This window comes from Centruroides vittatus, unplaced genomic scaffold (genome assembly GCF_030686945.1).
Source record: "Centruroides vittatus isolate TY-2023 unplaced genomic scaffold, ASM3068694v2 contig_301, whole genome shotgun sequence".
Lineage (NCBI taxonomy): Eukaryota > Metazoa > Arthropoda > Arachnida > Scorpiones > Buthidae > Centruroides > Centruroides vittatus.
Window position 1 is genome coordinate 379,977 of NW_027121927.1, and position 25,127 is coordinate 405,103.

The following is a 25,127-nucleotide window of genomic DNA, read 5'->3' on the forward strand; positions in this document are numbered from 1 at the left end:
AAACAATTCGAATCTTCTTGTTAAATCTGACGCAAACCTAAGAAATGGGATCGAAAACTTTCGTTTAATTAAATAAATTAAAGTGTTTTTGAAAAATATATTTAAGGTGTTGTTAAGGCTACATTAGTTTCAGCTTATATAGAAATAATTTAGTTATGATTCACAGACGATACTGTAATACAGGGATGGGCGACCCTTTTCTATGTAAGGGCCGCATTTCAAAAAGTTTTGAACTAACCGCGGGCCGCATACAAGAGAAAAGAGGGGGGATGTCGGTAAATCACAATTCTTTATTCATATATAATTATAAATTAGCATAGGTATACTTAATTTAGCTTCTGAAACTGATGTAAACGTAATATATCAAAAATATTTGGTTAAATATTAGTCACTGCTAGTTTTAAATTAGATTCGCTGTGTCTGTTAGCCGGATTTTTGTTTTAATTTTTACTAAATTTATTGAGGAAAAACAATTCATAAACATAAGTTGTAGAAAATAACGTTTGAATTTTTGATGCATACTTCTTTAAGCTAGAAAATTGATATATTTATTCATATTTTATGCGACGTGGGCCGCGTGTTGCCCATCCCTGCTGTAATAGGTTAAATTTTCAAATGCGATTCACGCAATTCTATGTAAAAGTAATTGTATGCGCTAAGTTTACTATCATTTTGAGCTGTAAAAATTGATTTTTTAAGATGAGTCAATCTAGACATTCATTTGATTCTTCTTTTCCTCGAAAAAAGTTTCACGCAGTTGTACATCTAGGAAAACCTGCTCAAATGAATGAATTCAAAACTTGGTTAACTCGTGACGATGATGATATTTGTTCGGCTCGTTGTATCATTTGCCGAACCTCATTTAGTATTAGATACAATGGAATTAAAACATTTACAAGGCATGCCAATTGCGAGAAACATGAGAAAAGAAGTGCATTTTCTCATTTATCTTCCTTCTTCCCCATCTGGTCATTGCGTGGGCTAACGAAGCAGTTTCCAAAGATGGCATCCCGAGATGACGTGATAGGATAGTTCTTTGAGTAAAAGGGAATTAGTTGTAATTTCTTTGGGGGTAGTGTTGCAATATTAACTTTATCTGAAATAAGATTACAAATTTATTTTGTATTAGACAATAAAAGCATGCATATCCACATATAAATGGAAACCTTTCAGGTTTCTTTCGAAAGCTTGATTTTGGATTTCTCATTTCCATTCTTAAACTTGATGTTTATTAATTAATGAATTGGCCATGCTCATAATGTATTGTATATCGTTAATTTTTCTAAAAGTATTCAAAGCAATCGGAATCGAAATCGGGAGAAATTTTGGTATCGTCCCATCACTAATATGTATGTTTGTGTATATATATATATATATATATATATATATATATATTGTATTGGCCCGAATATTACGTAATGTCTTTTTTTATAGCTTGTGCCCCGCCTTTTTTTATAGTCTGTAAGCGCCGCTGGCACTAACTAATTTCTATAGTTGTTAGTTGAGACTGATTCCGACCAGATCTCACGTAACCAAACTCCGATACTAAAAAAAAACTCGATACGAAATTTGTATTCGAATTCATAAAAGAAATTTCGTTTTCTGTTAATGTTCATTTTCAATTGATAAAGTTAGACAACAAACTGAAAATTTGGCATAATTTTACTTTATATTTTCTTCTGGAGTTTCGATCGAATCGTTGGAATCGCCGAAAGGCAAGAAGAAAGAATTTAATATAATCTTGTTTTTTTCGCATCTTTTCCTCTTCATTTTTAAATATTTTAGGAATCTTCTTCGATTCTTTCGTTTATCGAAAAACATTAGATTTAATCATGAGACTTTCGTAGATATTAAAACTCAGAAAACTGTTTATCCGGGTCAGCACCATCTTACGTAATACTTTTATCTTCATCGCCATTATTTTCTCATAAATGTTAGCGAACCACGACATAAAAGTTTCAAGTAAAGAATAAATATATTTATAATGATTCGCTTTGCGTGATTAAACTGTTATCATAAAATATTAATATAGTAATTATGAGCAGATACGTAAGATACGTTAAAAATATTTTAAAACTTTGTTCTGTGAATATTTCTACTTCTTACGAATTATAATTGCAAACCGCAAAAGACATCCGCGCGTCAGCTATTCGATAACTTTTCACATAAATTATGAATTTTGCAAATTTCATGTTTTACTTGGAATACGAGTTTGAATAAACTCTTGTCACTATCCAGATATGTAGAGTGGAATTATGAGAATTCATATAAAAACAGACCGTTTTTTTTTTCTTTTAACTCTTTCCGCCCTGTGGGCACTAAGATGGCCTCTTTTAGAAGGCCCATTATGGGTTCGGCCAGGCCCACAATGGGACGACCGGGTGGTGAGGGTCGGGGCCCGACATATCCGAACGGACCACCCCCCGAAAAATTCCTGGGGATTATTCGACCCGTTTGGATTCGATCCCGGGTCCCCCAGAGCGGTAGGCTGCCACCTTGACCGTTCGGCCATCCGGCCAAAACAGACCGTTAACAGACATCAACATCTACTCGTAATTGTATAAATATATAATTGTCTGAATATATTTAAACGTTATAAAATTTTATTCTGTGGATATGTTATCCAGAGCTCTATACACCACATAAAAATAAATAAAATTTCGCTATTACCACTATGATTTTTGCATAAAAACTTTATTTATACAGAATTAGTAGAATTGTATAATTTTTAATAATTACGAATATATTATGTGCATTTGTTCTCACTTTTTCCAAAATTCTTAGAAAATAAAATTTGCTAAACGACTTAATAAAACGAAACACCTCTGAGAATTTAAATAAATTTTGGCTAAAATCTATTTACTTCAATACTGAATTAAATTAATAAGCTAAATGATAATTATTGAATTAAATTGTATGGATTAATTTTTGAAAAAATAATTCAATTCGTATATGACAGCTAAACATAAACCAATACAGCCTACGTCTTAACCGGTTACTATGAAAAATTTCATGTCTCTCCCCTCTGAATAACAAAAGACAATTCAGAAACACTGCAGTATTAGCTTTACGGCTTTAACGTTACGAATAAACAGGACGGCTACCCCTAGCTTCTCATTAAAATCGTCGGGCATCTCCCTTAAATTTTACCTCTGCGTTATCATCAGAGGTAAATTTGCAAACAAAATTTATTTCGTCCGAACCTTAATATGCTTAATCAAAGATAACGTCAAGGAAGAAAAAGCGGAAAAGGTTAACTTTTCCAGGCGTCGAGATATTTTTTACGATAAACTTTTTTATCATAAAAATTAAGTTTTCCATTCGGACATGTTTCCAATAATGTAAAAATAGATCTTTAATTATCATTTAGCTTATTAAGTCGTCTTGTATCGTTGTATTTATGTTACAAAATATAACTTATAAAGAACTGTTTCTGTAGCTTATTTATTTTCAATTAAAAAACAAAAGTACACATTTGTAGTATAATTGTACGAATCCGTTTAAAGATTTATTCTTTACTAGAATATATATTTAAAAATGAACTAGTAATTATGAAGTAACATAGGAAAAGATCGTCGCAAATTCCAATTAAAAGCAATTTCATCTATTACATAAACTGTAATTAATAAGGAAACGTAAATGCATCCCGTTTACCGTTGACATATTCGATTGATGGCCATTCGCACACGAAACTTCTTTCCACGAAATATCGATCGATATAATAATTCTCTTTAAAAACGATTTTGCTGGATTTCCATTTAAGAAATTTTCATATATGATGATAGAATCGTTTCTAATGGATATCGTGAGATCGAGATTATATTCTTTCCATTTCGAAAATTAATTGAGCAAAATGCGAAGGTTTTCTTAAGAGGAATTTCTTTTCGCAAGTTTTTTTTTCACGATTGTTAAATTTTTGTTGTCACAACTAAAACAGAGAAGAGTAGATGATGTTTTTTATTTGTCTCCGTTAAATTCCAACAGAGTTGGCGACAAAGAACAGCGGGTACAAATTACTTTCCCCAAAGGATCCTTAAAGTAAAATTTTATAAATTTTTATATTTTAGAAAAACTTTAAATAAACTAATCTAACTTTTGTTATCTAAATATCAGAAAACGTATAGTCATAGTAAAACGTTTGTAAAGTTGAACGAGTTAAACGAATCACTAAAATAAGACAATCATAAAGTACAGTACTTGTTCCGCTCAGTACGCATCACACATTAGAATGACAGACAGCTTCCTGTGTTAAAAAAAAATCAACGACCCTACCAATCAACGACGGGACTACCGATTCGGAAGTTAGTAGTGCTGAGATCACCTCTCGTCACTAGACGTCACAATGCAAATCATCGATGATGATTAATTAAATTGTGTTTCAATGTGCATGCGGGAAAGATCCTACTTCTGTTTTTCGGTACGCCGAAAAAGTTAGTTTTCAATAAAATTATCTCGGTAATATAAAAGGAGTGTAATGATAATCTGATAAAATATTTTAATATTTCTATTTGTTGGCATTGTCTACTGTTTAATAAATTTTTATAAATATATTTATTTAATTGTCTATAAAAATAATTAAACTTAGTTTATATGCATAAGAAAGTTCCAAAATGAAGGAAGTTATCTCTTGCAAATACTTTAGTTTATGAAAATGGTTTTCTTTTCTTGATCTAATTTTAATTTATAAAAATGTTTGCTCTGAGTTCCTGAAGTTTATGCAATGCAAAAATGTCTGCAAATATAGAAAACTAAATACAGTAGAGAGTCGTTAATCCGAATCAATTGGGGACTGGGGTTGTTCAGATTAGTGATTTGTTCGAAAAGATACTCTATTTGAAATTATAAAAGGTATTCTGTGGCTCGAACTCAAAGGAATGTGCAGTTTATTGCACGTATATAGCATGAAATCTATATCGTGATCGTGGAACTACGGACCCAATATGGCGGCTACATACGGAACATTGGTGTCCGTACCTCGTGTTTATAGACCTTACACGTGACTAAAGACCTGCAGTGCACCACCAGCTAAAGCAGGGTACTACAATGATCACGTGATTTATATTGACATGTCAATTTACCGTTATGTTAGAGTTGCTTTGTTTCTAGAGCTATGGTTTCTAGTTTAATTTAAAAATGAAAAATAGAGTTAAATGCATAATTTGTGGAAGCAATGAATTGTCATTATTCACTTTTCCCGAAAACAAAAAAATGAAAATAAATAAATAATAATAATAGTATTTTTATATGCTGATTAATTTTGTTTGTTTGTTTCTTCTGGCTTGTTTTTGTCTCTTCTTCTAAAAGATGTCCATTAAAACTTCTTGCATTAATTAATACTATTAAATATAATGCCAAACGCCAATTATGTACTAAAGAGAAATAATAAAAAAATTATACAGTACAGTCAAACCTGTTTTTATGCGGGGGATAGGGACCGCATTAAAAAAAATCTCACGAAACTTCACGAATGGCTGTAAATAATAGTTTTCGCGACACAATTAAAAAAATAATTGTTTTATGCGGTCAACAGGAACCGCATAAAAAAAGTCTCACATAGAAAATAACTCAAAACCGTACGAAATAGAATTTATTGACAACAGATGTCAGCACTTGACTGCATCGTCTGGTCTATCGTCTGTTTTACATATTTTTGTCCAGGTGGTGTTTTGTTGACTTAAAAAGTAAATTATTTCATTTTTCGCATATTCATGCAATAATATTACTATAATAAGTGCATTTATGCTATAATAAGTTTATTTAGCTATAATAAGTCAACGTAAGACATGACGAATCGCACGAGACTAGTCGCCAACTATACCGCACAAATTAAAAATTCGCATTAAAAAAATCGCACATAAAAGGAGCGCATAAAAACAGGTTTGACTGTATTTAATAATAAATTTTTGTTGTTCAATTTATTTATTTGACTTAAGCACCATTGGATGTCATTTATTTACGTAAATGTAAATTAACGTGGTTATTATGAATTAATTTGATTTAAATTCAGTTGCGGTGCGTACCGAAAAACAGAAGTAGGATCTCTTCCACATGCACATTGAAATACAATTTAAATAGAACATCGATAATTTGTGTTGTGACGTCTAATGACGAGAAGTGATCTTAGCGCTGCTAACTTCTGAATCGGTAGTCCCGTCGTTGATTGGTCGGGCCGTCGACTTTTTTGTGATACAGAAAGTATAGGGAGTTGACTATCTGTCTCTTTAATCCAAAGATTCTCAACCTTTCTGAGGCCGCGAAACACCATTCATATACTTTTTATGACACGGAGCATTATCATCAATACATTCAAAAATTGATAAGTAATTCCATTTTTACTATTCTCATGAAACATTAAAGCAATAAACTAATAAACTTTAATATATTGAATAAAATAGAAACATGGAATTATTTACGAATATAGCAATGGGAATAAATTTGAATAAAAACTTTAAAATCTTTCCTTTCGTGGAACACTCGAGGTAGGTTTGCGGAACACTAGTGCTCTAATCTGTGGCCAGCCGGCTCTTAGGGAGTAGCTTGTTCGGCAACCGGGCAAATATAGATTTAAAATTTTGTTCGAAAACCGAGATTAGGCTGTAATTCACATCTTGAAGAAAATGACATACGGCGATATCGATATTTTTTGATAGTAGAGTGTATTAACTGTGTATTAAAAGATGAAATGTCAGAAATAACCGTTTACATGAAGCAATCTGAGAAAAACGTTTCGGATACAACTGTACTATAGGCTATTTATCTTAAGTTGGCACCTACTGTAAACAAACTAAGACACACCTCCCTTTGTTTATTGGTTTAAACCGCATTGCAATCTCATTCGACCGCAGAAAGTAAAACCGCATTGCATCTCATTCGACCGCAGAAAGTAGTTCCTTGTTATTTAGAAAATCATTTTTTTTTTCTTTGTGGTTTTAGGCCCTTTACCGCTCTGAGAGCACAAAAAGGCCAATTAGAAAATCATTAATGAAATACTGGTCACTTAACAATGCGGTTTGAAATAACCGTTGTTATTTAAACTTTGTGTATTGTCGAATTACAAAAATTTAACTAGCAAAAACAACAGGCATATCAAATAGAATTCACAGAATTCGTAAAGAATATTCTACTAATAGTAAACTAAAAACTCCTTAAAGTTTACACTATAATTATTTAAAATTTTTTTAATTATATAAATATCACATAAATAAATTCAGACATTACGGTAACGTTTTCATTTGGAGGTTTGCGTATGATTTAGGAATCGTCGGAGAATTTTTTTGTTTTGTTTTATATCTATTTAATAAAAGAGTTGTGTAGGTAAAAATTCTGAAGTATGTTCAACTACACAATTATAAATATATTTTGTGTAAGTCTTAATGATATATATTTAATATTAATTTTTGACAAACTATATTTAAACGGCTACGTAAAAATGTTAAAGTAGGCTATAATAATTTTTCTAAGTATTATCGGTAATTTTTAAATTGTGACCGCTCCTACCTGCTTTAACACGTGCAGAGAAAGGGGCTTAACTGGTCAACACGTGTCTAGCCACTTTCGACTGAGATTGAAAATCTCCCTCGGATTGATACCGACAAAATATTTGTTTACAGTAGGTTCTAACTTACGCTAAATAGGCGATAGTAACGTTCACAATTTTAGCTTTAGAAACAGCCATTTTGTTATAAACCAATCTTTCAAAATGACCATCGAAAGTAAGAATAAACGATAATGTCATTCTTGTTTAATTCTTTCTACTTTACGAACATAACCATAAAATCGCATTCAGACATACGTAACGTGACGTTATTATATGCCAGAAAGTTTTTCGGGGACAATAACGTCGTTACGTTTAGCCAATCAAAATCGCCATAAGTTCGGTGCCTGAATAGGAATGACAGAAAAAAACCGGAGGATAGCATTTTGAAATATGAAAATCTAATTATTGAAGTAGAAGCATATTCCATTTTATACGATCCTAATGAAAATAATTATAAAAATGTTGATTAATTGGCTAATTGTAAAAGTTAATGCGCCCGTAGGTAACACTTGCATGTACAGTAACTCTCTCCCTTCTTCGGACGTCCAACAAAACTCGACCTATATCACTTTATGAATGACAGATACCGTAAGTAGAAACGAAATACACTTGAGATTATGAAATAAATGTATTAAAAAGCATAAACTGTATAAAAATTAAAGGAAATAAACGGACGTCCACAGATGCTCGATCCCTTGTCCGACTTGCTTTAACCCTCCCTTCCAGTGTGAACGTCATTTGTCGACAGCCCCTAACGTAGGCTAACGTAAGAAGTGCTTATCTGAACGCAATTTAAAGCTGGGGACACCGTTGTCTAGACAACACGCGAATGTATACGTTCGTACGACAGAAAATTAGTTTGCCGACATAGCTTAGACATCACGTTATTTATTTTTTATTTATTTATTTTTTTTAACTCTTTCCGCCCTGTGGGCACTAAGAGGGCCTCTTTTAGTAGGCCCATTATGGGTTCGGCCAGGCCCACAATGGGGCGACCGGGTGGTGAGGGACGGGGCCCGACATATCCGAACGGACCACCCCCCGAAAAATTCCTGGGGATTATTCGACCCGTTCGGATTCGATCCCGGGTCCCCCAGAGCGGTAGGCTGCCACCTTTACCGCTCGGCTATCCGGTCGTCGACATCACGTTATTAGAAAGTATTCGAAAGAAAATCGCTGACCGGATGGGCGATTGTGAAATTTAGTATTTTCTTTTTATTAGAAAAATATTTTTAAATTAAGAACTAAAGTCAAAGTGTCGGGTTAATCGTATAAACTGCCATCTGCGTGGTCGTTTTATACCTTATTTACTCGTCTTAAAGAAGACCAAGAAGTTTTTTTACTGTTTCAGAATATCTAAAAATTCCTTTGATGAATTATCCTTCTGAGCATACATTGATCCACGATGTTTGTTTATTTATTTTTTTCCTTGTAACCTTCGCGTGCAGTATCTTACACTAATGAACTTTTCTCAGCTTCAAATGTTAGTATCATTCGAAATTTTATATAAAACAGGCGTTAAATTTTGTGCTCATGTGGTCACGCATTTTCTCTTATGCAACAGTTCTTTTATGACGAGTTTATGACATCAGTTAAAAATACGCGGTTATGAGTAGTCTAGATACGTAAGATACGTTAAAGATATTTTTAAACTTTGTTTATGTCAATACTCTTACATCTTATTTACTCCACCAACTAATTCGATATCTTTCGACATAAATTACGCATTTTGCAAATCTTATGTCTACGTGGAATACCAGTTTAAATGCGCTCTTATCACTTGCCAGATACTGTATCTAGAGTGGTATGAGAATTAATATAAAATACAGACTGTTAACGGACATCGAATTGTAAAAATATATAATATTTAAATGTTATAAGATTTTATTCTGTTGGTATGTTATCCAGAGCTCTATACACTGCATAAAAATAAAATGTAGCCATTTATATTTATATTATATCACAAGAAAATTTAAACTTGTTATAACTTTCCTAAAAAACTTTACTGAGAGAGAAAGACCTTAACTTTTGTCTTGCAGTGCATAGTATTATATAATGCATAAAAAAGTCTCCATTTTAATTGTCCAGTGTAAAAATTCAGGAATTAATTATAATTATATTTCAAAAAGGAAAAAAAAAACAATATAAACTAATGAATTTTTGTTAGTATTCAATTAACAAGAATCTTACTTTGCAAGCTCGGAATTGTATAAAAACCAGTCCTTTAAATTTTTTAAAAATTAAATGTAAATAATATTATCAAGTGAGTTTCAGATTAAATTAAATAATTTATATTTTTTGAAATTTTACAAATGTATATTATTTGCAATATTGAACACAAGTTTGGTTATTAAAGATAACTATTTTATGATTGAAATTTCAATTATCTGTTAAAATTTTCCAGTTATATTAATAATGCAGATATAAATTCAGATTTATAATGATAAGTATTTTAAAATTTATACTGTATTAGTTTGTCATTAAAAACTTAAAAGCAATGCATTCATTGTGTTGTTGAGGCTTCTTTATTTTAGTTTTCTAATTTTTAGAAACCCAATAGTAGAAAAATAGTTTTTATCAATGTTTTGTAGATGTAATAATAGAATTATTAGATAATCTTTGAGATAGAAAATGGTAGTTAGTGGTGCATGGAATCAAATTTCTGCCTTCTTTTTCTCTATTCTTATTTCTCCATGTGGCTTTATTTCCTTTCTTTCCCATTTTCATGTATTAGAATTCAGAGAATAACAACTCTTCATATGAGGTGAGTAATAAAATTCGAGAATATATTATTTAGTAGGAATAGAAAAATACTTTTATTGTGCTATATTGTATTAAAAACTTTCAGAATGTGGAATTAAGTAATTCTGAATATATTGTTTATTAGAAAAAATACTATATAAATATAACATGATTCACTTATTTCTTATATACATTGTAATAAATAATACAGTAATGTTAAATAGAATTTAAAATAAAAAATGTTTCTAAAATTATTCACTTTTTAATACAATACAGGAAATGTTAAAAAAGTAAAATTGTTATGAATTTTTAATAAATATAAAAATTCTACTGATATGATCTGATACCAATAATTTTCCAACTGATACAATATGATCTGATCTGATACTGATACTTGCTTCTATTCATACTATATAGGTATTAGGAATACATGAACACCTAAAAGCTCATTGGTTCAAAGTATGTTCACTTTTTAAATTCAAATGTAGAGAATAAAAGTTTACAGATTGATTTATAGGCTCCTTTTAGATTCAAGCAATTATCTGGGTTTGAGTCTGGTGTAGTCAAACTAGACAATTGTCTAGTTTGCCTAGACCAGACTCAAATCCTGATATTCCTTCCTTTCTTGCTCGTGATTTTAGTGAAACTTTTGAATAAACCTTAAATTAATTTATAAATTGTATAAAGAAAAATCGTCATAAACTGGCTGGTTCGGTCTCACGAAAAGCAGATGACTCATGGGGCAGGTCAAGCTGGTGCCCACCGAAATTGTCAACAACTATATGTCACATGGCCTTCATAGTGGAATCATATGTGAAAAGGACACTCTGTCTACCAGGGGTTAGTTTTATAGCACATGGCAGTATTTAATGTTGGAATGATGTTAAATATGCTTATTGAAAAAAAAAAGAATGGCATATTGGTTTGTAAAATGAACTAATACTGATATATCAGTATCAGATCAACATTGATTACATCTCTATGTATTAGTAATGAAATATAAAAATTGGTCAATTAAATGAACATTTTAGAAATGTTAAATAGAAACAAAAGTAAACATTTACTTTTTAAAAGTAAGATAATAATTATTTTGAAAATGAATGTTCAGCAATATAATGAATATCTGCAATTAAAATTTTCCATCATTATATTAAAAAAAGAAAATATGTTGAGCAATGTAGAAACTTTTTGTCTTTTGAAATGTCATTTAATTGACTAATTTCTTTTTGTTTTCTAAACTATTATAATTTCAGCAAGTTATTATCTACACAGGCAATACTTGAATTGTGTTCATAACAAAGGATTATACATAAAAATAAATCTAAATAAGCTGTATAAACATAACTTAGTAAGGATATATATATGTTGCAATCTTTTTAAATTGTTGAAGGAAATGAAAAAGCATTGAATACTGTTAGTCATGAAGGAAAAATGTTTGTTTATAAAATACAGTTCCAAAAAAGATCTTTATTATTATACAAATTCATAACACAAAACCAAATCAGTCTATTGAAATGTGATTTGCAGTAAAAGAATAACTTAAAAAGATTTTTTATTACTGTATATCCAATAAATCTTGAAATTCCTCAGAGTTACAGAACACTTCTCATCAACATCAGATGAACCTGTTCTACAGATTTATTTGATGTTGATTGGTGACCATAATCTTTCAAGTTATAAATTTCTGCATCCAAGAATACTTTTTTACACAGTTATAGTGATTTTGTTTTAGCTAACCACAATATATTCGAATTGTTAAACACAAGATCGTGTTATTAACTCAATCACTTGCCTTTTGACTCCACCTTTATTTAGTTGACTAATAAATGCGCTCGTCCTGAAGGTCGGAGCTCTGATGCATGTATTAGCTCTAGAATTACCACAGTTATCCAAGTAGGAAAGTACAGTCTAAGGAAAGTAAGTGTACAGGAAGTCCTTATCCTTAGACTGTACTTTCCTACTTGGATAACTGTGGTAATTCTAGAGCTAATACATGCATCAGAGCTCCAACCTTCAGGACGAGCGCATTTATTAGTCAACTAAATAAAGATGGAGTCAAAAGCCAAGTGATTGAGTTAATAATACGATCTTGTGTTTAACAATTTGAATGAGCAATCTAGCACAACACTGTTTCTCTACGACTAACCACAATATACATTATACTTTTTTTTTGTATTGTCACCATTTTTAACTCTACAAGCTGCTAGCACCATTATAAACATTTCTTCTAGAAAAACTTTTTGAGTTATTCTTTCTTTTATCACAAACGATATTTCAATAGACTACTTCGTTTTTGTGTTATGAATTTGTATAATAATAAAAATCTTTCTTGGATACTATTCTTGGATATTTTATGAGTAATAAAAAACCCACAGGTATCACTTAGTCTTGAATTAGTGCATGAGTGCTTAGGCTGGTGCATTATCAAGGCTGGCAGATATTTGAGACCTGACACTTAATTGTTACTGATGATTATTTTGACCAGTGCCGGATTTACATAAGGGCATTTGGGGCCAGTGCCCAGGGCCCCCACAAAACTATGTTTAAACATAATTTATTTTTTACCAGATACTTAACTACTGCATATATTATATATAAATTTGACTGGTGTAAAGTTAACTTGCAGATAAAAAAGCACAAAAATGTTTTATATAATTTTTATAAGTTTGCTTTATTTAATTTAAGTGTATTACATTTAATGTATATTGTCCATATTTTATAAAATAAAGCATTATTTAATTAAATTTTATATGAATTTATAAAAATGTTTTAAGCTTTAATACCTCTACAATAATAAGTAAAATTTTTGAAAACATATTTTTTTAAGTACAGTATTTTGTATAAATTTTCTAAATCATCAAATTTCCTTACTCTTAAAGGGGGGGCCCCCACCTTATTTGTGCCCATGGGCCTTTGATTGTTAAATCCAACACTGATTTTGACTACCATAATTCATTTTGTTTCAGTATGGTAATACAGTCAATCAAAAGTAATAAAGCTTTAGTCAATTATTATACCCTTAGAACCCTATTGTTAAATTATAAAATCCTCTTGGTATTTTTATTAATTTTTATCATCATCATAAATTAAGAACAAAAATGATTGTTTTTTTCAACTTACTGTTTGATCCAACTAATCAAATAGCAAATACTACTGGCAAATATCAGTACAAGATAGTTGTTTTTATATGACATTGTTTTCTTAATGTGAGGGTAATATCATGCTTGAGAAATGTGCAACAATATATTTTTTATGTAAATTTTCCTAAAACAGAAACTTTTTCCTAGAAATGCATTAATGTTGTACTTTACCAATGTCTGAAATGAAACATATTCAATATTGATGAAGTAAAAAATCTGCAAAATATGACGTTGCTCTAAATTATTCAAAGAAACAAAATTACAGACATTTTTCATCAGAACAGCTGGCCAAGTTCCAACTGTACCAACTGTGGTGTGAGGTGGTGTGCTGTGCCAGGGCTCCACATCTGAAGGTGTGGCACAATCTAGCCATCCACTTTCTTACTTTTCCAACATTTTATGCAATATGTATAAGATGTTGGAAAAGTAATATATATGTAATTGCCTATTATTTTAATAAAAATAAAATTGATAATACCAATACCCCAAACAATTAAAATTATTAATGCAATAAAAACATACCTGTTTAATGTGGGAACAACATTAGCTCTGTTACTTTTTTCTGCTGGGTTTTTGGTTTCTATGGCTGTTTTTATCAAGTTTGCCTAGTTGTGAGTGGTTGTGTTTATTAATACAAGTATATAATTTTAGTCATCCTGCTAAATTGCTAAACTAGATATTTCAGGCAGAAAAAATTTCTTGCACCACAGTAACAATTTACCTTGGTGCAACCCTACCCCTACTGTAGAGCAAATATCACCTTAAAGCAAATCATAGTCTTTTTTCACTTGCTAGTAAAAAAAGACTATATAAAAGCCTAAAAATATATTTACACTCTCATTTATTAAGTGTGTAGTATTGCTAGTATAAAAATAATAATAATAATAATAACAACAATAACAACTAATAAAAGATGAAAAGATAAAAATAATAAATAAAAAAACTTGAGAATCTGTTAAGAATAAGGAAAGCATTGAAAATAACAAACATGAATTTAATTGAAGTGTTATATCAGTGAAGCACCCTAAAGTGAATAGCCTTGTAGTGAGTTATGCCTGTGTAGATAGGGAGAATGATGAAATTTCAGTTTTGAATTTTTTCTCATTATTACAATGGAAACAATTTTTGTTATTCAAAATTTCTAATTTGAGTGGATGTAAAAGATGACATATGAATGAATTTATGTAAAGAACATCCATTGATTGATTAATTACCAGTTTAATCTTGTTTTGATGTTATTTTGTGTGTTTAAATGAATGAACAGTACTAATACAAAGTTTTAATTATTTTATAAAAAATTTTACTAAATAAAGCATTGATTTTTGAAAAAAGATAGTTAATTCTTGCTGCACAACAATATCTGGTTATTGAGATTCAAAATTTTCAAAATTCTCTCATTTTTCTTAATTCTAAACATCAGATAAGCAATTTGCCACTAGAGATTGATTGTAGCCTGATCATTTAGGTGATCTTTAGATGTTTCTATATATCCTCATCAGGCTTTGAGTTGTATGTTATAATCAGATAAGATGTAAAACTCTTTATTGTCCATTATAATAAGAAAAAAGAACAGCATGTGTAGAGGATAACAAAACATTTTAAAGAAAACATGACATCATTAACAAAAATTAAGTGATATCACTCAGAGAAAAAATTAAATCACATCAGCAGAGCACTTTTCTTCTGTATCTTATTCTAAATAAGGAGCCATCCTTATATTATATCATCATTAATCTGGAAGGGACAAAACACTGATAATGGCTGATGATGAAGAGAAGTGGTTGAATGAAGATGGTGTCATCACTATTTCACATTTATATATTTTAACTTTTGGTAATTTTGGTGATTTAACAAAGGAACTAAAAGTTTTGGTTCAAACACAAGATTTTGCAATTAAAAGGAGCACAACATATTTGCATCTGATGCCATATTCTTTTTTACAGCTGAAGGAAAGTTCCATATGACTACCATGCCAGTATGTTTGACATGTGGAGAAGCTTCTCTGCACAAAAGTCATTCTGATCAAGTCTTTTGTAGAGCCAGAATAATACAATTGGCATTTTTTTTTGTCTTCTTAGTTGAGTTCTTTCACACAATGAAAAGGGGAAAGTGCCAATAAGTTAACCAACTCCCTTATGATGCATATTGCCAATTGATTTAGTCAGCATTTAAAAAGAGGACCTGTGGATGTTATAACTTAATACAATAAACTATTATTATGTAGAAAAAAGATATATAAAAATACATTTACAATCATATGCTTTAATATTAACATTTTGTTTTAGAAGTGTGAAATTTATCATGCTTCATTAAGAAGTCTAACTGAGCATTCCAAAATCAATAGTGTTCAATCAGTTAAAGCAAAGCCAACCAACATACTCCAATAGCTTTTATGTATTGTTGCCATAAGACAATGAGAATTCATGACAATACTGAAAGATTGATTTTTCATAGGTGATCAGTCTTAGCTAGGTGATATGATGCTGTTTCTTACCACCTGACCATCCCATTATGAGCCCGGTTGAAAACACAATAGGTATGGAAAAACGGGGATCAAATGTTTAGGTCTCTGATTGAAACAAAACTTGGTGAGCATGTATCCTAAAACATAAACAGCTTCTTTTTTAAATGATAGGACCCACTTCTCAATCATTTCTGAAAAACAGGCCTCTGAAAATTGAGTGTTTAGTTTATAAGATTTTGTACATTTCCTTGGAATGGCAATCTGTATCCTGTAGTTCTATTGCTTAGCATCTTATCTACACAGCTGAGTGGATAAGATGTTAAGCACTGGAGTTAAAGGATATAGATTCAAACCTTTGCAATTTTACATATTTTTTTATGTGTAACAATTATTTTATTGTATTATTAGTATTATTATTAATATTATTATTTCTCATATTTAAAGCTTATAAAACAAGACATTTAAAAATTGTAACATTGTTTTCTGTGTAGTGAAAAAGAAGTCTCTCTAGATTAAACTCTTTATATCATTAAATAAAATGTTTTGATAGTAGTGGAAACATTTTAAGTTTCTACTTTTACTGTTTTTTTCCACATAGCTAATTTATCTTTAAAAGAATTAATATTGTCAGTTGATAATACAATTTTTTTCTGGTTCAAATGATCAAACAAGTCTGCTAAAAATGCCACTTTTGAGTTCCATGTATTGTTGCTCAAGTAATTACATTTTGCACAATTGTAAAAAAATAAGCAGTTCTTCTTGTAATTTGAAATATTATGCTAACACCTTATCTTTGACAACCACTGAATTTTGGTGTGCATTAACAACACTAACTGTAAGTGATCTGCTTTCAAAGCTTCATATAGTTTAGAAAAGATGTGAATTTTCTGTGGTCTGTTTTTAATAAAATTGACAATTCTTTTTACTTGCTGAAGGACAATTTGTAGGTCTAGCCTAGTAACTCAAGACCTACCAGCTCATAACCAACCGACTATAGTTCAGGTTAATGTACTGTACAAGTGAATTTAACATGGAAATAATCAATTGGATAAGAAAATTGAAAGACTGGTGCAAGGTGCAACTAAAATGGTGATACAAGAGTAATTCATATCAGTTAACAACACACTCCTGTCATTTGTCTTGCATTTGTTCAAGAAACCAAACAGAACGCTCCAGAATTCATCCTTCTCTTCAGTCACACTGGACTCAACTGGAGCTTAAACACCAACACACAGTAACTTTATACACTCTACTTTAGTTTAATTTTCGTCGGATGGATAAATATTTTTTTAGAAACAAGAGACAAGTCGCTCCAAAATTTATTAGACGATCACCATTTACACTAATGTTCCAGAACAATTTTATAGACAGCCGGACCTTCCTTTTTAGGCTACTCAACTGCCTACTTTTTAAAAGTTCCTTTAAAAAACACAGAAAAACCAATAAAGTTAAAAAATCTTTAAAATTGGTATGGTAATCTTACGACATCTTTAGGTCATCCTTATCCCGTCGAGATCTCGGCTCCTTTTATCCACTGAGAATTAGCGCTGTTTAATGTAGATTACGCCGATATATCCCTCTGGTGACGAATTTAAAGTAAATTTTTGTTTAATTTTCGTCGGATGGATAAATATTTTTTTAGAAACAAGAGACAAGTCGCTCCAAAATTTTAACTTTATTGGTTTTTCTGTGTTTTTTAAAGGAACTTTTAAAACGTAGGCAGTTGAGTAGCCTAAAAAGGAAGGTCCGGCTGTCTATAAAATTGTTCTGGAACATTAGTGTAAATGGTGATCGTCTAATAAATTTTGGAGCGACTTGTCTCTTGTTTCTAAAAAAATATTTATCCATCCGACGAAAATTAAACAAAAATTTACTTTAAATTCGTCACCAGAGGGATATATCGGCGTAATCTACATTAAACAGCGCTAATTCTCAGTGGATAAAAGGAGCCGAGATCTCGACGGGATAAGGATGACCTAAAGATGTCGTAAGATTACCATACCAATTTTAAAGATTTTTAACTTTATTGGTTTTTCTGTGTTTTTTAAAGGAACTTTTAAAACGTAGGCAGTTGAGTAGCCTAAAAAGGAAGGTCCGGCTGTCTATAAAATTGTTCTGGAACATTAGTGTAAATGGTGATCGTCTAATAAATTTTGGAGCGACTTGTCTCTTGTTTCACTCTACTTTAATTTAAACCAAACATTGCTGTTGTTAATGCACCCATAAGGTTTAACACAATCTTTCAGACTATCTATCATAGAGGCTTACTCCATGTTTGCCAAATTCACTTGTAGGAACACCAGAAGATACATGTAAAATGTCCTCACACTCATCCTAGCACTTGCCCGTACATTTTGTTTCAGATATACACAATATATTCATCTTCTCTTCGTACATTTTGTTCAACAGCTGTTGCTCTTTCAACTCAGACAGGCTTTGAACATTCCATACACTGAATCTCATCTTACATTCACATCTTTTAACTAAGGCATAGAGGCCTCTTTCTACTTTAGTCCACTTTTTTGTGGAGCGGGCTTGTTAGCCCTTCACTCAACTCTTATCGTGGAGAACCAGGGTACTTTCTTAGTCTGATCTCTCACCTGCAACCTTTCTGGCATGGTGACTCTGCCAGTACCACTGGTTAAGCCCTGAGGGTCATTGTGGCACACAAACCTCACCACCACGATAAGGTGGAGATACCAGTCTGTGTCAGTGCAAAACTAACTGTAAATGTACAGTAGCTATTTGGTAACATCTCTGTGGTAATCATTATTAAAAATAAAAAGCCAAAATAAAAAAGTGCTTTTGCTACTATAAAAGATTTCTTTTTAAATAGTGAGTTGTTTTAGTTAACTTATTGAATATAGTTGATTTTGCTCCATCTATAAGATGATGATCTTATATGTGGGGAAATATGGTATATGCTAATGATATGCAAACTAGTAATTTATATTTTATTTTCATCTTTACTAGTCAAGTTTAATTTGAATGCTTTTTGAAAATATCAGCTTAATTAGAGTTGCATAATGGCATAAAAGAGAAGAATAAAATTCCACTGTAAAGGCTCTAGGAGCCACATGTTAGAACATTATGGGTTTTTCATGCCTGTTCTAAACCCTCTGACATTACAGGTTGACAATGTTATCCAAAATTCTGAAAACTGAAAAGCTCCAAAAACTGAAGATTTTTTGTGGAGCATTGACTGTCACTAGTCTGCGCAACAGCAGCTGTGTACAAGTTGAATGTGTCACTGCTGCTCATGCATATTTTGTTTATTTTTACTCAATTTATTGACTTGGATGACATTGAAAATGTGAAAAAGAGCTGCAGATTTTCCTACAGGTGATAGTAAGGTTGCCAGGTCTTACCTTAAACTTAAAGTTTTTTGTACATTTTATGGCTTACATTTTTCTTTTTTCTGGAAGATTTTTTTTTTTTTCTTTTCTTGTTTGCATCTATACACATCAAAAGATTTTACAGTAGTTTAAAACTCCCAGACAACATTTTATCAATAAATGCATTTTCAAAACTAGAGTATTTTTGCTTTGAAAATGCTATTGATATATTAAAATCACAAGAATTTGTTAACCTTGATGAGCTGTATGAAGAATTTTGTGAGTGTAGGGGTGTTTTATTAGTGTGTTTTAATTAACAAGGCATTGATGTTGATAAATGGTTATTTCTTTTCTAAAGTTTCTAAGGAAAGTGTTCCAAACATAAATAAAGTCATAGAGTTTTAACTAAGTATTTCAGACTCTGAAACAACATTCTATACAATGTAATAAAATGTTTGATCTATGATAGAAAATCTTGCTTTTTTTTTTTTTTTTTTTTTTTGAAAAAACCTGGCAATCATAGGCAACAGTGAGCAGTAAAGGAAGCACTGTCATTATAAACAGTGCAGAAAATAGAGTTATTACAGAAGCTTGATTGTGATGTATCTATGTGGTGTCTTACTTAACTTTAGTAATTAGTGGAACCCTAAGAATCCTTACTTTTCTCGATGCCAGTACACCATATATAAATACAGTACTATGATTTTGAAATCTGAAAAATTCTGAATTCTTAAAAGTGTCTGGTCTCAAGGATTTTAGATAAGAAATTGTCAACCTGTATTATGTGGCTCAAGATGAGCCACATAATACAAATCCGCTGCACATAAAAGAAACATTTTTCTTTATTTAATCTTCTTCTGGAGTCATATAACTTCATAACCATTCCCATTGTCAATATCGTGATTTCCTCTAAAGTAGGGGTTTATCCAAGAGGAGGGAGGCTACAGGGGTTTTAAGCCCTCATTGATAAAAAAAAACTTGAAATTTGTTTGTTCAAACTTCAAAATGATGTTTTTGAAAACATTTATGATGGCAAATACAGTTTTTCAGACCATCTGCAATATATAATATTCATGCACATATTAATAAAATCTCCTTATTATTCAAATATTTTTAATTTTTGAGTTAGCTTTCTTTAGGTTTTTCTGGAACTGCTACTGATCTAAAATACTTGCATATGTTAAGATGTTATTCATCAAAAGTTCTGAATATTGTTCTCTCCCTTAAACAGATGTGTAATGAAAAATTTCAGATGCTGATATCAGTCCAAGGGAACATGGTTAAAATGTATCTACCCCAGTGTGTGTTTACAGCTAAATATTTTTTCATGCATTCTGTAACTGGAAATTGTCAGAAAGTGTTTCTTACAATAAGGAGATTGATGATGATTGGTGAAAGTAGTAAAAAATGGTAGTTTTTCCTAAATTTTGCTGGATTATTTTGGTTTTTGAGTGTGTTATCTTTACTATTGCATCCGATTTCTATATTTACATACAATATAGGATTCTGTGCTAAACAATTAATAATAATACATTTTAATTCATAATTCATTTTCTTTCTATTTCTTCCTGACTTTTTTTTTGTGTTGTTTCTTATGGGAAAAGAAATGAGAATAGAATAGCATTACAAATAAAAACATTAGATAAAGCGATTTTATGGAATGATGTGAAATTAATCAGATGAGGAAAGATGTTAATACAGTGGGTGATTGGCTCATTTTAAAGACATAAAACCTGAATGTTATTAACAGTATATATGATGGCAGATTGCAATTCACAAACCAAACTTTTAATCTGCTATACACAGTGTCTAATCTAGCACACTTAACTTTATTAAATACTGACATTTTCAGCCTTATTTAAAAGTCTTATTCAAGTTATTCCAAAGATGTCAAAGTTGAAAAATGTTAACATTTAATAGTTAAGTGTGCTAGATTAAAAATTTAGTTCCTGAATTGTTGGCCCTGAGTACCCACTTAGTATGATACCGATGACTATAATTGATCCTCTGAAATGATTGTCATATGCAGTATGCTAATGTGTTTCAGAGCTGCCAAATTTGCAACTCATCTTCAATAAATCACACTTTTTAAGTTGTCTCCCATGATCAAAATTCACAGATTAAGATCTGGAGAATAAGTTGGCCAGGCATAGGAAATACATGACTAATAAGAATTGAAAAAGGCTTTCATAAAACTGTTATCCATCTAAGATTTAAAAAAAAAAAACAAATAGCCTATTTATAAAAATTTAAAAAATTAACAATTATTATATTTGATTAAACATTGTTGGGTTGCAATTTTTAATCATATTTTTAATTTATTTAACTTAAAATATATGCTCTCCACCTCAAAATTAGTAGTCACTGTACAACATACTTTTCCTTTAAAAATAGAGTCATGCCAGTCATTAGTCTAACACCTTTCAGGGGAAAAATTTTTAAATTGAAATAACGTGACTTCTGGTTTGCATCAGAAGTTCTTATATAGGTAATCATTAAGGTTTCCATATCTGGTCTCATCTTTTTTCTATCTAACTCTGTTCTCAGGATTAAGAAAAGACAGACAAACAGACAACAGTGGGAATTTATAGGTCTACAATTTTTCAAATTGCAGCTTAATTACTCACATCAATAAAATGTTATTGCAGAAACTGCTGTACACAGTGTCTATTATATGAATGAGCTCCATCTTGCATGAAAGTGATTAACTCAAGGTGCTGTTGAAGTTGGAGTATGACAAATAAATATCGATATCTATGGGCTGGTCACAGACCCATTGGGACTAGCTTCTTTTAGGAAGAATGGTCTAAGGATAAATGTAGCTATGAATCCACACCCAGCTATAACTTCAGGCAAAGGCAATCAGTAAAATTGCTGGAAAACATGAAATCTTTCCATTGTTCAAATGCAACAGATCTGGATGTTCACTGTTTCACTGAGATGAAAATATGTCTTGTTTCACCATAGATCTTCCATGGCACATCATGTCTATTGTTGCAAGAAAGGTCAATGCAAAGATCAGTTGAATTTCCCTGTCAGTTGTAGGCATCTACTGATTATGGGAGATCTTACATATATAAAAAACACCTGAGATATAATAGGACACTGTGCATGTGCTCCTGGAGCTTGCAACATTATTTATTGACTCTTCAATATCTTCTGTAATAACATCAACAGTTTGTGAAGTAATAGGTTAGTACCCTTGATTGGGTTAAACTTCCAGATGTCCCATTTTCTCAAATCAAGTGATCATTCTCTGAGAATGTATGATATCAATGGTTTTCAGCATAAATTCTTATGATGATGAAATTCTCAAAGTACAGTTGTATCATTGCTATTGTTTTCATAAAAGAGCTTCACAAGAAATGTGAATTCTGTCTGATAAGATGATGGACATTATTGATGATAAGAATGACATTTAACAGTTGTTGCCATTTTTATACCCCAGAATTTGGCTGCAACACTTGTGCTTGTGCAAAGGAAATGCTTTTTCATTGCTTTCAGCACCAAAAATGCTATGGTGAGTTTTGGAACTAATTTTTTTTTTCTTATTTTTATGGAAATATTATGCACATCTTCAAATGTAATCATACCAGATTTTATTACATTGGACTGTTCTTCTGATCAACACTGATTGAAGGGTACTTTAAATATGATCACTTGATACTTAATACATATTAAATAGATAAATTAAAATTTTACTTTAAAACTAACTTAAACACAAATTTTAATGTTTAAATTAGTTTTATAAGTCACATAATAAGAATTATAAATATCAAATGAACAGCAGATTTCTTTATAGGCTGTTTCAGGCTAATTTATTAATTAAATAATTTGGCTAGAAATAGGTTGTTAGGCTCTCATCTATTGTTAAATTTAATAATTAGAAATAAATTATTTTAATTAATATAAATACTAAAATAGTGTGGCTGAGATTATGGGATGATCACAAATTTATACTATAACCACTTACAATTGAGACCTTGTGGATAATTATTGTATTTACAAAGATGTTTTATTCAATAATATACTTCTTTTTTTTACAAAATGCCTTTAAGCCAAATAACTAGTTTGGACCTCTTTAGTTATACTATAAAAAATTAATTTTTATCCACAAGGTCTCAATTGTTAAGTAGTTACAGTATAAATTCGAGATCATCCCATAATCTCGATCACATTATTTTAATGTTTATATTAATTAATAAAAAACCACCCTTATTGTTATAACAATAATAGTTATTGGTAACTATCACTCATTAAATTACTTTAATTTAGAATATTCTGGAAGAAAGGATTAGCTGGAGAAGGACTCAATCCCACAACTCCTGCTTATTGTGTAGATGTATTGCCCAATATGATTATATCTAAATTACTTATTTAATTGATCTGGAAGCAAGATTGGCTGAAGGTCTGGTAGTATTACTGTCAATACGTTGTTAGCAGAAGTTGCAGATTTGAGTCCCTATTCAGTCTGATCTTTTCATCCAGAATACTGTAATAATTAAATTTACCAATATATGGCAACCTAACCACTTACTTGTAGCTAAATTATTTATGAATTAATTAGTCTTAAATAGCATGATAAAGGAATCTGAAAGTAATCATTTAAAGTAATTATTTATTGGGTTGGTTGTATGTTGTTAAAAGTATTCTAAAAAAAGTTAAATTTATCATTACATATATTCTTAAATTTATAAAATTGTTAACTGTTGTAATATTTGAATTTATTTAAAATTGATCATACAATTGTAATGAATTATTATAACATATAAGTATATTTTTTGTGAATATAAATGATAATGAAAATATTTATTCATTTCATTTATAGCCGGTCCATTTAATGACAACTGTGGCAACACCAGTCTTTGATAAAAGAAATTATTCAGTAAGTTTAATTATAAAATATAAATTATTATTATTTGAATGTTTAATTTATGTTTAACACTCAATTTGTTTTAATCTTATTTTGAATGTTATAGTAGTAACAGTATTATAGTTAATTTATATTATTTGATAAAAGTAAGGTTTAATTAAAATTTAATTATTCATCAAAAATATCTTTTTTAATAATAGCAATAATTAATGTCATAATATAACATAACACCAATTACCAAAGATGTAAAAACAATTTTCAATTGATATATTTATAATATATTTCTAAACTTTTATAATAGCTCATCTATTAATAGAATGAATAAAAAATTTTAAATTAAATTAAATATATGATAATGGGGAACTGAATATTATAATTGAACTATGAATATTACAACGTGCAAATGAATTTCATAATTTTTACTGTTAATAATATACTGTAATTGAAATTAAATTTAAAAATAAACTAATAATATATAATTTATAATTAGATCCATGATTCAAAAATAAAAGATGTATTCATATAATTATTTATTTTAAGTAAGTATAATTTTAAATGTGTGGATTACTAACTTGATGGGTTAAAATATAAAACATTATTTTAATATTCTGTACTGAAAATATTGCACTTTAACTGATTGAAATAAGGCTTCCACTTCAAGACTGCTTTATATAGTAAAATATTTTCATAAATAATATAGAATAGAACAATAAAATTACATATGTCTAGGATTATTATATAGTAAAACCTCTTGCTTTGTGCCAACTCAATTTTGTTGTTCCCTTGCTTATGTGGTCAGCTTTTGAAATTCTCTTGTAAATTGCATAAGTCTTAATCAAATAAATCAAATTTGATTTTATCAGCCATTTTGATTAAAAGTGCCCAAGATAGGGATGTTCTAAAATGACACTTATCTCCCATTTACATGACCAACATAACAGCAAAACTCTGCTTCTAAATTTAACATATTTTTAAATTGAGCTTTGTTGCTACAATTTTGAAATAGTTTGTTGAGATTCCTCTGGCAAATGACTTC

The 25,127-nt window shown here is 30.3% G+C and overlaps 1 protein-coding gene across 1 annotated transcript in view; it reads left to right on the top strand.

Annotated features, from left to right (window-relative positions):
• The window catches only part of LOC136972708 (voltage-dependent calcium channel subunit alpha-2/delta-3-like), a 185,847-nt gene that overhangs the window by 71,432 nt on the left and 89,288 nt on the right, over positions 1 to 25,127 (top strand). Inside the window, exons 16-17 of the mRNA XM_067267315.1 lie at positions 10,272 to 10,301; positions 24,047 to 24,103. Of these exons, the coding sequence (XP_067123416.1) occupies positions 10,272 to 10,301; positions 24,047 to 24,103 (87 nt within the window). The remainder of the gene's footprint in view (positions 1 to 10,271; positions 10,302 to 24,046; positions 24,104 to 25,127) is intronic.